This window comes from Papilio xuthus, unplaced genomic scaffold (genome assembly GCF_000836235.2).
Source record: "Papilio xuthus unplaced genomic scaffold, Pxut_1.1 DF825017.1, whole genome shotgun sequence".
NCBI lineage: Eukaryota > Metazoa > Arthropoda > Insecta > Lepidoptera > Papilionidae > Papilio > Papilio xuthus.
Window position 1 is genome coordinate 3,335,397 of NW_013533632.1, and position 14,659 is coordinate 3,350,055.

Here is a 14,659-nt window from a genome sequence, read left to right on the forward strand (position 1 = left end):
ATTTTTTTTATTTTAAATACGATTTAACTTACTAATATTATAAATGCGAATGCTTAGATGGATGTGATGTGGATGGATGGATATTATAACCAAGCAAATGTCGCCGTAAATCGTAAGCCCTTTACCACACTTATCTAGTCATGGTAATAAATATACAATTATTATAAATATAGTAATTTATTAAAAAAGCTGATATTTAAATATTAATTTTATAAAACCTTATTTTACATAATCTCTTAACTTACAATAATTTATATATTCCATAGAAAAAATTACAAATCCGTATCACTTATTCATAACATGGGAAGTCTTTTACGCATAGTCGTTAAGAGATAAGTAAAGTATCAGTTAATTATGTACTTAGTTAGAATTAACGGCTGCGGTTTACGTTCATTAACGGTGGCCATTAGATATTTACGAATTGTGAATGACGGTAAAGTCATTTAAAATGCCATCGAATGAATTATATTAAGTAACAGACTGTATTTACTTTAATAAGGTGTAAGTACAAGACATATATTTTTAATTTATTTAAATACCGTGAACCGCGACTCTGTCCGCGCAGAATTAAAAAAAATGAAAGGCCTTTCAGTTCTTCTTGACTATGTTCTATTTGTGAAGTCGTTCCAGAGATACCTACTGACAAACATCCAATCCTCCACCTAAACTTTCTCATCTTTATATATATAAAAGAAAGTCATGTTAGTTGCACTACTTATAACTCAAGAACGGCTTTACCGATATGGCTGAAAATTGTTGAGGAGGTAGGTTAGAGCCAGGGGACGGACATAGGATACTATTTTTTTTTTAATTTAACTTACTAATATTTATAAATGCAAATGTTTAGATGTATGTGATGTGGATGGATGGATGGTTGGGCTACACTAATTAAGTTTTTATATATCGGAGTCGCGGGCGACAGCTAGTTTATAATATTAATAAAATAACCCTTTAACACAATTACTATATTTAAATTCTTGTTGTGGTTTTTTTTGTGTGATCGTTAATTTAAGTCTGACTTGAAGAACATTCCGTAGGCATTCTTACAATTATCTCTTTGAGACAGTTCATACAGTTAGGTAAGGTATTTCAAAATCCAATAAGCTATGTATAGAATTAGTTTACAGTAGGTTAAGTTTCTCTTATAATAACTTGAGCTAGCGAAACAAGCGTCTGAAATATATTCTTATGTTTGATTTTGAATTAATGAATGAATTTAAGAGATGATCGCTTTATTTTTAATTGAAGCGTCAAAAGCCTATGGTTAAAGGATTGGATTTTCAGTCACGTGGTCGGAGGTTCGAATCCCACCACTTGATTTTTGTCGTTAACCATGTCCTAGCACAAACAAAGAGCTTAGTTGGAATGGTACAAGAAATATTATTAAATTAACAATCTCCGAATTAAAAAAATGTTTCCATACTTCAAGCTCATTGCTCATTCACTTCAAATCTCAATATCTTTAATCTCGTATATCATTTGCAAAACATCAATCTAAATCTCCCCTTTCTTTGCCGAACACTTTTCATTTGACAGATTGGACTAAATTACTAAAGCTTTTTTTATTTAATTTGAGGGTAATAGAGATCGTAGGAGTGTACGTTAGTTTTAAGTGTTTGCGTTGTCGTCCCGCAGAGGTCGCTCCAAGTAGTTTTTATTGGAAGTTCTGTTTGCTTAAGCAGTCAAGCGCTCGAAGCCTCGCCCCCTTTGTACACAGCGACAATAATATCGCTTATATTTGATTTGATCTACCCTCTATATTGTAACTCTTCTTGTTATTTCTGTTCAAAGTGTATCTTCGTCTATTTGTTCATGAAGAGAAGTAGAATTAGATTTAATTAAGGAGTTTTCGTAAACTGTTTGTAGATTTTTAAACTAAGTAAATATTTGGTTATGGTGACCATATTTTTTTTAAGAAAATGTTCGTAACCTTTTTGTTTTAGGTCTTAACATATATAAAGGACTAGATATGGCCCACGACTCCGTCAGCGCGGCTTTAAAAATATACTTAATTGATAGCCTATTTGTTCTTCCTGTGTATGCTCTACATCTATGGCAAATATTAGCAAGATTCCTGTTGCCGACAGATACGGAACCTTTTTACACGTTTTTTATCATAATTTTTATATTATTGTATTTGGAACTTAATATATTTTTTCTTCTTTTTTCTCTCTATTTAAATTATTAGTTGTAAATATATCTTCTAACAGTGCGTGCTGATCTTTTTATTTTCATAATTATATTTCATATTTACATTTTGTCTTTTTAATTTTATTATATTAATTACAAAATTTATCTTAATTCAAACGCTCTTTCCATCCTCATATTTTCCGTCGTCTATAATCTCTTTAATGGTTCTGGAGATACTTTCTAACCTATCCATCTATTCATTCAAATATTCGCATTTATAATATACGAATAAATATCCTATATATTATACAGAGACATAGGACAGTACATGTTAATATATTAAACAAACTGTGATACAATCGCCTGCAGCGTACGTTTCAAATGTATAGGTATAACACTAATTGCTACGTAAATTATCGTCCCAACGAAACAATTTTCACTTATGTCCCCGCACCTGTAATTACACGACATGCAGGCACGTGATGCCAAGACATCAACCACCGGTGCTATTTAATCAATACGTTACAACTTTTTTTTAACGTTATTTTTATGAAAGAAATAAAATTAGTTTTCATCAACATAAAGTATACGTAGTACAACGTAGGCTTGATGTTATATTGAATTTATGTTAACGGATCTCTTTTGCGGTCGGAATTACATTTCTGCATGAATACTGCGCGCGGTATATCGCAACTTTGAATGTTTTACTGCAATTTACCCAAATGATACACACGTTTGTACGTTTTTTATTAAATAAAGTAATTTATCATTGATCCACAAAATTTATCTATGTTACAGGAGGTAGTTTTTCTCTTAATCTAGGTCTTAAATAGGTTCTAATTTATTCAGTATATGTGTGTGCGTCTGTGTGTGTTGTATGATGCTTTTCATTATTTATTTATATAATAATAATTTGAAATATTAGCTATTTGCCTAAAACAAATTTTACATTCTCATTTACTCACAATTGTTGTTTTGAATTATTTTGACATCGATGACGAAGACAATCGTTTGCGTTTTATATATTTGTGCCCGTTCATTCGATTATTACTGGATATCTCTTAAGTACGTTTAGACATTATTAGTTAGAACACTTTGGCGCGCTTTCATTACAAAGTCATGTGTCAAGATGATTAGTGGTGAGACATAACCGTCGACATTTTAGTAAGGCTAGTGTTGCGCCAGTACACCGGCTCAGTATCGGATTTTCTTCCTAACAGTAATAAAAACCTTTTATAACATTTATAAAATAGGTTAGGTAAAATCAGTGCTGTGTAAGCAAGGGCTTTACTATCGGTTCAAATTCATTTTATAAATCAGAAATAGTGTGAATAACATTGAAATGGTTGTTCCAATACTTGAACATGGTTGTAGCGAGTCGTAATGACAGAGAGTATGCGGCGACACGTTATCGCTCCCTGTTACTAATTACAGAAGCACACGCGAACCCGACAGATAGTGTTGTTTGGCATCCGCGAACCAATGGCGGCACACTCTTTGAAACTGTATATATAGAGGTGCCAACGTCTGTACGCTTCGCTGGGCAGGTGACTCCGATTTCAACTCGATTTTATACATTCATTTGTGAGGGCCTTTGATGCCCTTTAGATCTCTAATGCGATGAAATAAGGAAGATTTAAGTACATATACAAACAAAACAATACGAAAACTTAACGCATAGTATGAATACTATTTCAATAATATCATAAAAGCGAATGTTTTGATAGATGGATGGATGTTTGAAGGTATCTCCAGAACAGCTGAACGGATTTAAAATTTGGCATAGATGTAGAACATAGTCTGAAAGAACAAGTAGGCTACTTTTTAAGTTTAGCTAATTATTCATGATTGTGTTAAGGTAATTTTGCTATTTAAAAACATAGCACTAATTATATCTCAACAAGAGGTAATATATTTAACTCAATATTTTTACTCTTTTGGGACGAGTAAAGGTGTGTATTAATATTTCAGTTCAAAAGCAACTTGTGAAGTAAAGAGTAAGCTTTTGTTTTTAAATAAATTATTCGTTTCGATTATTATGTTTTTCGATTGATTCACTAAAATAAAAACTGCAAGAAGATTTATAATATTTGTACAACAAAGGTGTGAACCAATGCCGAATACAGTTAGAAACCGCATTCACTTCCAAGTAAAATTTAATCTCCATCACGAAATCTGAATGGGTACGCGGCTACTTGCCTGCCTTGACGTAACATTCATGACATTATTTTATAAACTATTGTATTTATTTTAGTTCATCCACGTATATAAATAGAATCAAGCAAAATGTCGATGCGAATATCAAATGCAAATAACACGTTATCTGTCCGTCGAGTGTAATCTAATAGGATTATGACGTAGTCGAATTATAGGATTGCACTATCAGTGTACCTACGCAAATGTTAAGATATTACGCGGACTGACGTTAATGTTTACACAAACTTGCACGTTTAAGTGTGTGCGTTTCTGTTCAACGCACAAGGGCAAGCAATTGAGTTAAGCACTGTAAAAGGATTCATACTAAGGGATTATTAAACATATATATAAACTTTGTCCAGTGAATGATGTACGCCTGTCATCTGTTTGTTCCTCTGTTTGTTATTTGTATGTGCTCGTGCTTGTTAAACATTTAATTGGTGTACCTTTTTAATAAATAAATAATTAGATGACGATATATCCAGTCACTAATCAGCACTTAGTATCCGATAGTGCTAGGTCCTATTTACAGATTAATCTAGCTTTTTATCATATTTCCGAGAATGATTATTAGTGATATAACTAACTACATGAACATATAGTTATATTGTTGTTGTATGATGAATACAAAAACATATACTTATACTTGTGTCGTCAGGAATCGATAAATAAAGTGTTTAATTCAAGGTAATTATGAAAAATTCAAGTATGATTTGGGGAAAATAATCTTTCTTCTTACCAATGATATAAATGCATAAGGATGTTTGAAGGCATCTCTGGAACGGCCCAACGGTTTTTAATGAAATTTGGCATACATACAGAAATTAGTCTGGACGAACACATATGCTATTTGTTAGGTTTTTTAATACGCGCGGACAGAGTCACGGTAGACAGCTAGTGATATATAACAATAAATCACTTGACCACATAAAGACGTAATTTTGCCACAACTGAAATGAGCTACGTGAGCGTTTGCCCCTTTGAAGACGTTTCGCTTTGTTTAAAGAAAACAAGTTGGTGCACTCAAACGGAGCATTAGTGGTTGAAGTGGGGTCGTGTGTGCACAGTATCTTATGCTATTATTTCTAAGTCAACCTTGGTCCAATATTTGATCAAATCTTTGACGTACCACGGACCTCTCGACGTCCCTTTAATCTTTTACCGCTCAAACCGCGTCAGACTGAATTCAATAAACAAGGATTTCTATTTACTTTAAATATATAGACACAACTAGAAAGTACACACGTTAGCTATATAGGCTATATTTATTTTATATATTTTTTCATATAGAAATATAGTTCACTAACTAACATAAAAGAGACGAAAGACTCACAGGATTTGCTTTAATACATTTGCATATCGTTTTCTAAATCTAAAGTATCGTTTTCCACAGTCATAATAATTTCTGCGCTAAAAGTTCCCCCGTCGATTTTAAAAATAAACTGTTAGGTGACAATTTTTTGCAATCACAGTTAAGTGTCAAAAAGAGAATAAGTTTCCAGATTCGATGGACAAATTGAATGACACGCTGTCAAATTGACCGATGCATGAGCGCCATCGTTCATTCAATTATATTGTGTCACCTCACTTTTGATGTCAAATGTTGCAATACAGAAAATATAAAATGACTACCAGTCGCCCGCGACTCTGTCTGCGCGGAATTAAAATAAAAGATAATATGTAGTCTATGTGGCCTTCCAGACTTCTATTTGTAAACCGAATTTAATCAAGATCTGTTCAGCCGTTCTGGAGATCTTCAAACAAACGTCCATCCATTCATTTAAACATTTATAATATTAGTAAGATAAGCAATAACATTCTGGGGTAAACCGTAACGGTGAAAGTTTTAATAAATCTTTTCGTACATATCCCTTTGACTTTCGAAGGTGCGAAGATTCTATTATTATAATCATTTGATCTTACGTTCTTCGTTTTAAAATTAATTTATTTAATGATATAAAAATATTCAAACTAACATCAACACAACATTCAGGATGTTGATGATATTTATTTAATTATTATAGCTTAAATTTGACAAGCGAAACAAGATGTCAAAAGGGCATTCACTTTGATCAAATGAAGGCTTATGGTTCTCCGTATAATAACCATTCGATGCTCATTCCTCGATGAAATGTTTACACAAGTCAGGAAATGTGAAAATGACTTAGCCTAAAGAAATTTTCTAAATAAATCATACAGAGAATTTTTTTTTAGGACCGATGGAACATGATAACTTTGTACCTTGTTGTAGAAACGAAATGGAATGTAAATGAAAAAGTCTCATGGTGAAGTAAGGCGACAAGTGAATTGCTTGGATTCGTTTGGCATCGCCAAATGGATGTCTGTAGTAGAGACTACAATGATGTAGGCAGAAGCCTACCCTTCTGGGTTACGGCCGTGGGATATATTGTTGACAATTTTGAGAGTTCCTTAATATCCATTAATAATATTTTTTATAAGAGTATTTATTGAAAATTCATGTATATTGTACATTTGGCTAGCTGTCGCCGCCGAGTTCGTCCATGCGGAATCAAAAAACAAACTTAATAAGTAGCCGATGTGTTCTATCAGAATATGTTCTACATCTGTGTCAAATATCAGCTAGATACGTTCAATCGTTCCGGAGATACCTTCAAACAAACATCCATCCATCGAAACATTCATATTTATAATATTAGTAAGATTTGCTTCATAAGCAAGTAAATCAACAATAAAAAGATAAGCTGTATTAATAATATTTGTTAAAAGTTTCTTTACCTTCCATTGGTGTTAACGTCATAATTGACACATATCCGATTTACGCTATTCGGTAAATGCGACATGCTTTTTGTATAGTATTAACGATTCTCCTTTGATTTTCCCGATAAAAGGAATAACATGCAACTGTAGCTTGCGTGAATGGATCCGATGCTATACAGTGACAGCGGTGTGCGTGCCAACCAACTAAACTCACCCGTCTATCGCCGATACATAGTTTAGATAACAATTTTATGCAGAAATGATTTTTACTAATAAATCAAATTTTATCACTCTTTCCACTTCGATAGGGGTGAATCGTTAGTACAAAAGTTTTGGAAAATGTTAATATCGCATGCGATTTGTTCGTTGTTTTTTGAATTGTTTTAGATTTGAATATAAATTTTAATGTTTCAGTTATTTATAGTACCTAAGAATTTAAGCCTTATTTATTTTAATTAAATAGCATTTCAACTATAATTTAAAACCAGATCTCACGTCGAAATAAATACAAGCCTACCTAAATATTTTGTTTATAACTAACTACTTTTATTTAATTACTAAACATCAACTTATGATTGTCATCCATTGCATTAATGGAAGCCGTAACAAACTTCTTATCCGTTGAAAAACATTTCGTGTTTACGTTAAAGTAGACTTTTATTGCAACTTAGTTTTTCTATTTCCTATCTCATATTTTTATCGTTTTAAGTACTATTTCTGATGCGAATCTAAAGGGTAAAAACGCATCATATCACTATTCGCACGCCATCGCTAGCACAAATGTTTCGGGTTCACTGCCAACTAGATGAGGAATACGCTACAATTGCGTGATGCAACGAACCTTTGTTTTGTTTTTTCAAAAATAACGGGAGCTTTCACCGGCTTATATCTTGTTACTTTCTTGTCAACATTTAATGGTGAACCGTCGATTAGGTTCATTATTTTGTTTACACATGTGATACAATTAACATTAGAGTTCTACTATCCAGTAAACTAATTTATTATGTACCCAATTAAAATATGTCTGTCATAGAGATTATTTTGTTATCGCAGTAGCGGACTACTGTCGATTCTTTGAATTTCATTAATATGAGCTCTTAATGATGGGGATTAACGTCAGCTTTATTTGCTGCTCAGTCATGAGCTTAATAAAATATTTTTGTTATCAGCTGTTGGTCGGCGGAGGCAGCGGCAACGGCGGCGCAGCCACGTCGCCGGATGGGGGCTCCAGCTCGGCGCCCCCGCTGTCCCCGGGCGGGTCGGGCGTCGCGGGCGGCGCTCTCTCGCCCGGCGCCGGCAGCCACGCCAGCACTCCGGCCGCCTCCTGCTGCGACACGCCGAGACCTATCATCACCGACCCGGTCTCGGGCCAGACTGTATGCTCCTGCCAGTATGACGGCGCTCGCCTTGCCCTCACCTCTTATCCGCGACTCTCCAGCGCAGCAGTCGGCGTCTACGGAACGCCCTACCCATCTTCGGACCAGAACCCATATCCGAGCATCGGCGTAGATAGCTCTGCCTTCTATTCGCCACTGGTATGTATTTTAGACCAATTATACATTTTATTAAAACAGTAAATTTTCTCAAATTGATTTCTATTAAATTGTCAAGACTTTAGGTACCATGCGCCTCAGTTTAAACAAGAAATTTGTGTTATTGTACTGTAAGGACTCGTGAGCATTATTTTCAATTTGGAGTGCAAGAGAACTTTGCCTTTTGCCGCCAACTATCAGTTTCTGTTTCCACCAAATGCAGAACAAACAAGAGTCTGCAAATTGGTACCAATAGGTCGTTTGCCGTTTGTCCGTATACGAAGCAAAGGTTTATCGCTCTCGACTGCGATACAACGTGTTTCGCTTTTCTGGCGTAGCGTGTGAGCCAGCGGCGAACCGGTCCGTGTGCGATGGGCCAGAAAACCTCCGACGCCTCGCACACCAGTGTTGCCGCCCTGTCACGAAACATTAATATTTAAACTCGAAAAATGATTCCTAAAGGAGACCGCTATAATTACTGCAATTACATTTTATCTCTGTTCAGGCCTGAAGGATGTCGTTATACGAATTGACGCGTTTCGTCTTTACATAATTTTTTACTGAAGCGTTTATCGAAATTTATTTAATGTCATACGTTGAGGGCATATGTTGCGGTTTCGTAAAGATCGCTCCCACAAAACGCGTTGGTTTAGCACCTTGTTTTGCACAAAGGCGGACAAATGAGCGGTCTTGGTGCGCGGCCTCCTTAATCCTTGTAAGGGATCACAGAGGCAAAGTTTCTATCTTTAAAATATCTACCGACCATAACAATGTGAGATTGAAAAAGAACAAAATAATGGCAATCCATTTAAAATGCAATTCGGTTTCGTACGATCGTAAGGTTTAAATGCGTAACGCGGGGCACATGTGAAATCCTTTAAGCCCAGAAAATCCTATCGAACGGAAGATGATCCGTTTCTTTCAAGTGTTAAGAGGAAGCTCGTCGACTTAATCTGCGGCTTTAGAAATGTTCTGACATGAATGTCTCACGTATGCTTATTGGATTACGACATATTTTCATTTGACGTTTGTTCAATATTGTTTTAGTGATTTTAAGCAATCGTTCGATGAATACTTCAAAGTGTACACTTGTGTTTATTGGGTGTAAAACATTTCGTTCACTTATCATTATTTGTGTTCCATTGTTGGTAATAATGGATGCATCAAAATCACCTTTAGTGAGATCTTTATCAGTCATTGTATTTAACGAGGTTTGCAGTAGGTAAGCACGCTCTGTGACCCTGTGCATGTTTAATAACAGGTGTTTAAATGTATGTATGCTGTCATTGTGTGCTGTGTGCTCATACCTAACTCACGACAAGCCCGGCCGGTTCCGTGCAAGCGACAATTTAGCGAACAATGACGGAGCTCTACCACAAATACACTCGCTGTCTCGTAAGTCTTCACCGTCTGGTAGTCGAAAGTCAATTCTGTTTTCTGCTGATAAGGTTCATATTCGATTGCATGATAGCACTGCCATTGCGGGTAAAAATATTCAACTGCCATTTTAGTAAAGCAGCGACTCCGGTGGCGCCGTCTGTTCGAACTAAGCGACAATACACACAGAGCCATCTTTCTATTGTGCGCTTTTGATAATCAATAAAAAAAGTATCGTTTTTGTGGCAACGTTTCGTCGTTGTCGACACGCTGCGTTATGATTCAGTAGCTGTGAAATCACCGACGACGTTTAAATTACTTTTTGATGTAAATAATTTTCTTAACACATTTAAACGACTGACAAACAGCGGCGATGATTTATATCTGAATGTTTTGTGTACATCGTTTCATGCTTATACTTTGGCAGTTAATGAGATCTTTCCGATGGCATTACCCGAAATAATGTTTTGACAAAAAATAACCCTTATAAATTAACGAAAGGACAGCTGACTGGTCTCATTAAAAGAAATATTATTGACATAAATATGAGATTGTTTTACTTCTTTGACGCTTCTTTAATTTATAAGCATTTATTAATGTATTCTAAGAGAATATATTTTGATTTTATTATAAATTTATAAAAATTACTAATCTATTCAAAAATTATTTGGAGTAGATTAGCGATAGCTATTCGTATTTTATCGAATTAGAAAAAATCCTTTTTAAACGTGCTAGGAATTAAAAAAATACACAGAAAATTCACTACGAATTTAGTTTTTTTAGCTTCGTCTGCTTAAATTAGCTAATTTGTAGTGTTAGGAAGAAAATGTGATCGTGTATTGACCCAACACTAGCCTTACTAAATTGTTGACGTTTGTGTCCCCTCACTATTCATTCTGACACTGGACTTTGCAACGAAAGCACTTCATTCGAGCCAAAGGATTCAAAGAAATAATGTTTATAAGTAGCAACTAAATTTAGTTAATATTTTCACAACAACATCAAAGGAAAAGCGAAAGTAAACTTTAAAATGAGTATCATAAATATTATCGAAAAAAGTGATATGTTTATATATTATCATCGACATAGTTTAGTCATTTAATATTAACATTATATTAAGATAGACATCAATTAGTCAGTACATTATCATTGTAACGTAACTGATTTTAGATTTTATGTAAAATGCATGTACAAACATGAATTTTACATCCAATTTTATCGACGAAACATGTTTTCAATTAGTGTTTATATTTGGATAAGAGAATTTTGCGTTTATATCAGATATATTTAGTATTGTGTTGAATACGTGTATGGGAGGTATAAAATCTTTCGTCAGTGCAGCGGTCACATGTTCGTTGCGTCCTGCAATACATATTTCACCCGTTTATTACGAACGGAAGTCTCTTGTGGAGTCTTCTCTAACGTAACAACCGATTGATGGACTTACGACGCCAACATCCGAAATTAATCCCTTCTAATGTGCAAGGGAGAGATTTAGTAAGTGCTTTTGTTTGTTTGTCGTTTGATTAAGATTTATATTTGTGAAATTATTTTATAGCTAATATAACATATCAATATATCTATGGTGCTTTAGTGATTGAACAAATTATCAATATTAATTTGCTTCGCCATTTATTTGAAATGTTTAATTATTTTATACAAATAATATTGTTTTATTTATACATATAGATCTTATATCTTTAAATGAGCAATTCTTGCATATATATATAATTGGAATCTCGGAATCGGCTCCAAAGATTTTCATAAAATTTAGTATCTAGGGGGTTTCGGGGGCGATAAATCGATCTAGCTAGGAATCATTTTTAGAAAATGTCATTTTATTCGTGTTTTATCGATAATAAACTTAAACATAAACTCAACTTTATCTATCGGTAAGATCGAAAAATATTATTCATATTTCATCATTTTATTAGTAATTCGTACTTAAATATAATTTCCAAAAAACACAATTTAAAAAAATACCGAGCAAAGCTCGGTCATCCAGATTTAAATAGTTAAAAGTTGTAATAAACTAAGTCTTGTCATGTAATCTATTAAACAAAAAAAACAACAAATAAAACTAAAAAGACGTAAAACCGGTAGACTGACGGGAATATTTTGAATCAGAAACGATTTTAGAAAACTGTGTACTTTTAAAAGATAAAAACATCATTAAGAAACAAAATCATTGATGTCTCTTTTAAAGTAAGGCGTAAGAAAGTTCTACACTGGTTCCATTATCGCGACTAAATTAAAAGTTCCGATAAGAAATCGTTGAGCGAGGTTGAAGCACAAGATACGCTCCAGGTCGACTATAAAAACGTTACAAAACGCCAATTTAAATACATCACTAATCTTAAGTCAAAGAGAATAAGTTTAGAAAAAGGAGAGCAGAAATTCAATTAGAGTAGGGCGACGGGGACGAGGCGTACAACGTTGCGCGGCCGACTCGCGAGGAGGGCCCAGAGAAAAATAAAAGTCGAGCGAAATCAGGCGAATTGAGAATAGCCATTAAGGTGTTAATGAGGGTCTTATTAAGCCGTCTACTCCCCATGGGTGGTCCGTCTTTACTGTTCGTTTTGTACATTAATCAGCGCAGTTTGAATTCAGATCTAATTATAAATTTTACATCCAAGGGACTACAATAGCGGTCTTGATTAATCAGTTTATATTACTTTGGTCAATATCTATTTGTGAAGAAATTTCTTCATCATTTCGTCTTATGTTTACTTTAACTAATTAAGAATTAATATAATTTATCTTCACGACGTTTGCATATATCTACATGTGTTGTTAAATTAATGAACTCAACTTGACTTACATATATCTAGAATGTTCGTTATTGATAAAAAAGTATTTAGTAGATATTGGGTTCATTTTTTTTTTCTTATTTTGTTATTTTATATCTTACTAGTATTATAAATGAGAATGTTTGAAGTTATGGATGTATGTTACAAACAATGTCAGGTATCTCCTGAACGGAGTTATGGATGTCGCTGAAATTTGGCATATAGAAAACAGTCTGGGAGAACACATAGGTTACTAATTAAGTTTATATCGGAGACGGAGTCGCGGGCGACAGCTAGTTTGAGTACATGTTTTTATTGTAATACGTAAGTTTTTTTTTACAATTAACAACTAATTAGTTACACTACAAATGTGTAAAACGCTAAATTCTCTTACTAAATAGCTAACATTCGCAATTATCGTGTTACGCGTATAAGGCATTCTATGCAATTGTGAAATTCTAAACGTTTGCTTCTATTAACGTTACGTTGATTACTGCTTAGCATTCCTTGCTTTTTTTTTAGCAATTTTTAACTCAAAAATATTTAAACGACAGTTTGATATCTCACTCTTAAAAATGGCTTCAAAAAAAATCAACATCAAAATCTTTTTTAGCCAAATTTGATCTATTACTAGACTTAAATTATACTAAAAAAAAGTTAGTGCTTATTTCAATGCCTGTCCAGATAAAAATATTTTCATATTTTATTAAAATACTAGCTGTCGCCGACGACTCCGTTTGCGTGAAATAAAAAAAATATACGTAGATTATATGTTCTTGCAGACTATATACATCAAATTTCAACGAGATCCATTCTGCCATTCTGGAGATACCTTCTAATAAACATCCCTTCACCCATCTAAACTTTCGCATTTATAATATTAGTAAGATTTACTTTTCTTGTGCAGTTCTATTTCTCTACCAATACTTAATGCATCGTAAATTGAAAAGGTCGTGATAGTACTTACTCCTGCACTTTGGGACGTCTAACGCCCAACCACCATCACTCTTCCGCCAATTAATTAACCAGTCGCGACCTTGCTCTAAGTAACGACCAGGTTTATTTTATTTCCTTTCTAATTAGTTGGAACGGGAGAAAAGAGGGAGCAATTTTAAATAAATTGAATGTAGTGAAATAATTCTTAACCTGATGATTTTAAGGACTATAATCGTAGTACACTTTGTTACGGTCTGTTACCTAATTTCTCTTATCTATTTAAACCGATGTGACACGTTCGGAGAGTTTAAGAGGTTTATTTGAATAAGGGATTGGATGTGTTTAGCTTAAGTTTAGAAAGGAGATAATATTTACGTAGGCTTTAATTTTCACTATTTATAATATAAATAACATTCTCTTTTTACGAATATAGACAATTTACTTAGGTTTTTTAGAAACTTGGTAAATATAACAATTAAAGTTAAGAAAAAGTTTAATTACGATCCATCATAAATGAGCTTCGGTTTTGAGTTCCATGTTTACGTCTACTAATGTGATATCATTTTGACAATGATGGGCTTAAAAATAATTTATTAACGCAAAAATATTAACGTTTTGGTTGAACACGAGCTAATTATTAACTTGTAAAACTCAATGTTGATAATGTATTTAATGCTAAACCGCTTTCACTGTCGACACGCGTTCATTAAACCGACACAATAACAAGTTTCCATATTGTTGCGATAAATTCACGAGCAACAAATGTCATTTTGTGTTATTACCGGGGCCAGCCTCTAAGTCGACCTAAAGCAAATATTACATATAGAATATCAGCCGCCATCATGATGCAACGGCATAGCGTGGGTGGGCTTATCGCTAGGTACATCGGCGATTTGACATAAATGTGTTATACTTAGATTATGTGACAACCGATAAATGTTGTAAGGCACCGCCTCGCCG

At 33.9% G+C, this 14,659-nt stretch overlaps 1 protein-coding gene across 3 annotated transcripts in view; it reads left to right on the plus strand.

Moving 5' to 3' along the window:
- Positions 1–14,659, plus strand: part of LOC106126383 (homeobox protein araucan) — an 83,765-nt gene that overhangs the window by 45,904 nt on the left and 23,202 nt on the right. For all 3 annotated transcript variants that reach the window (XM_013324016.1, XM_013324018.1, XM_013324017.1), the window contains exon 2: positions 8,235–8,600. In XM_013324016.1, the coding sequence (XP_013179470.1) occupies positions 8,235–8,600 (366 nt within the window). The remainder of the gene's footprint in view (positions 1–8,234; positions 8,601–14,659) is intronic.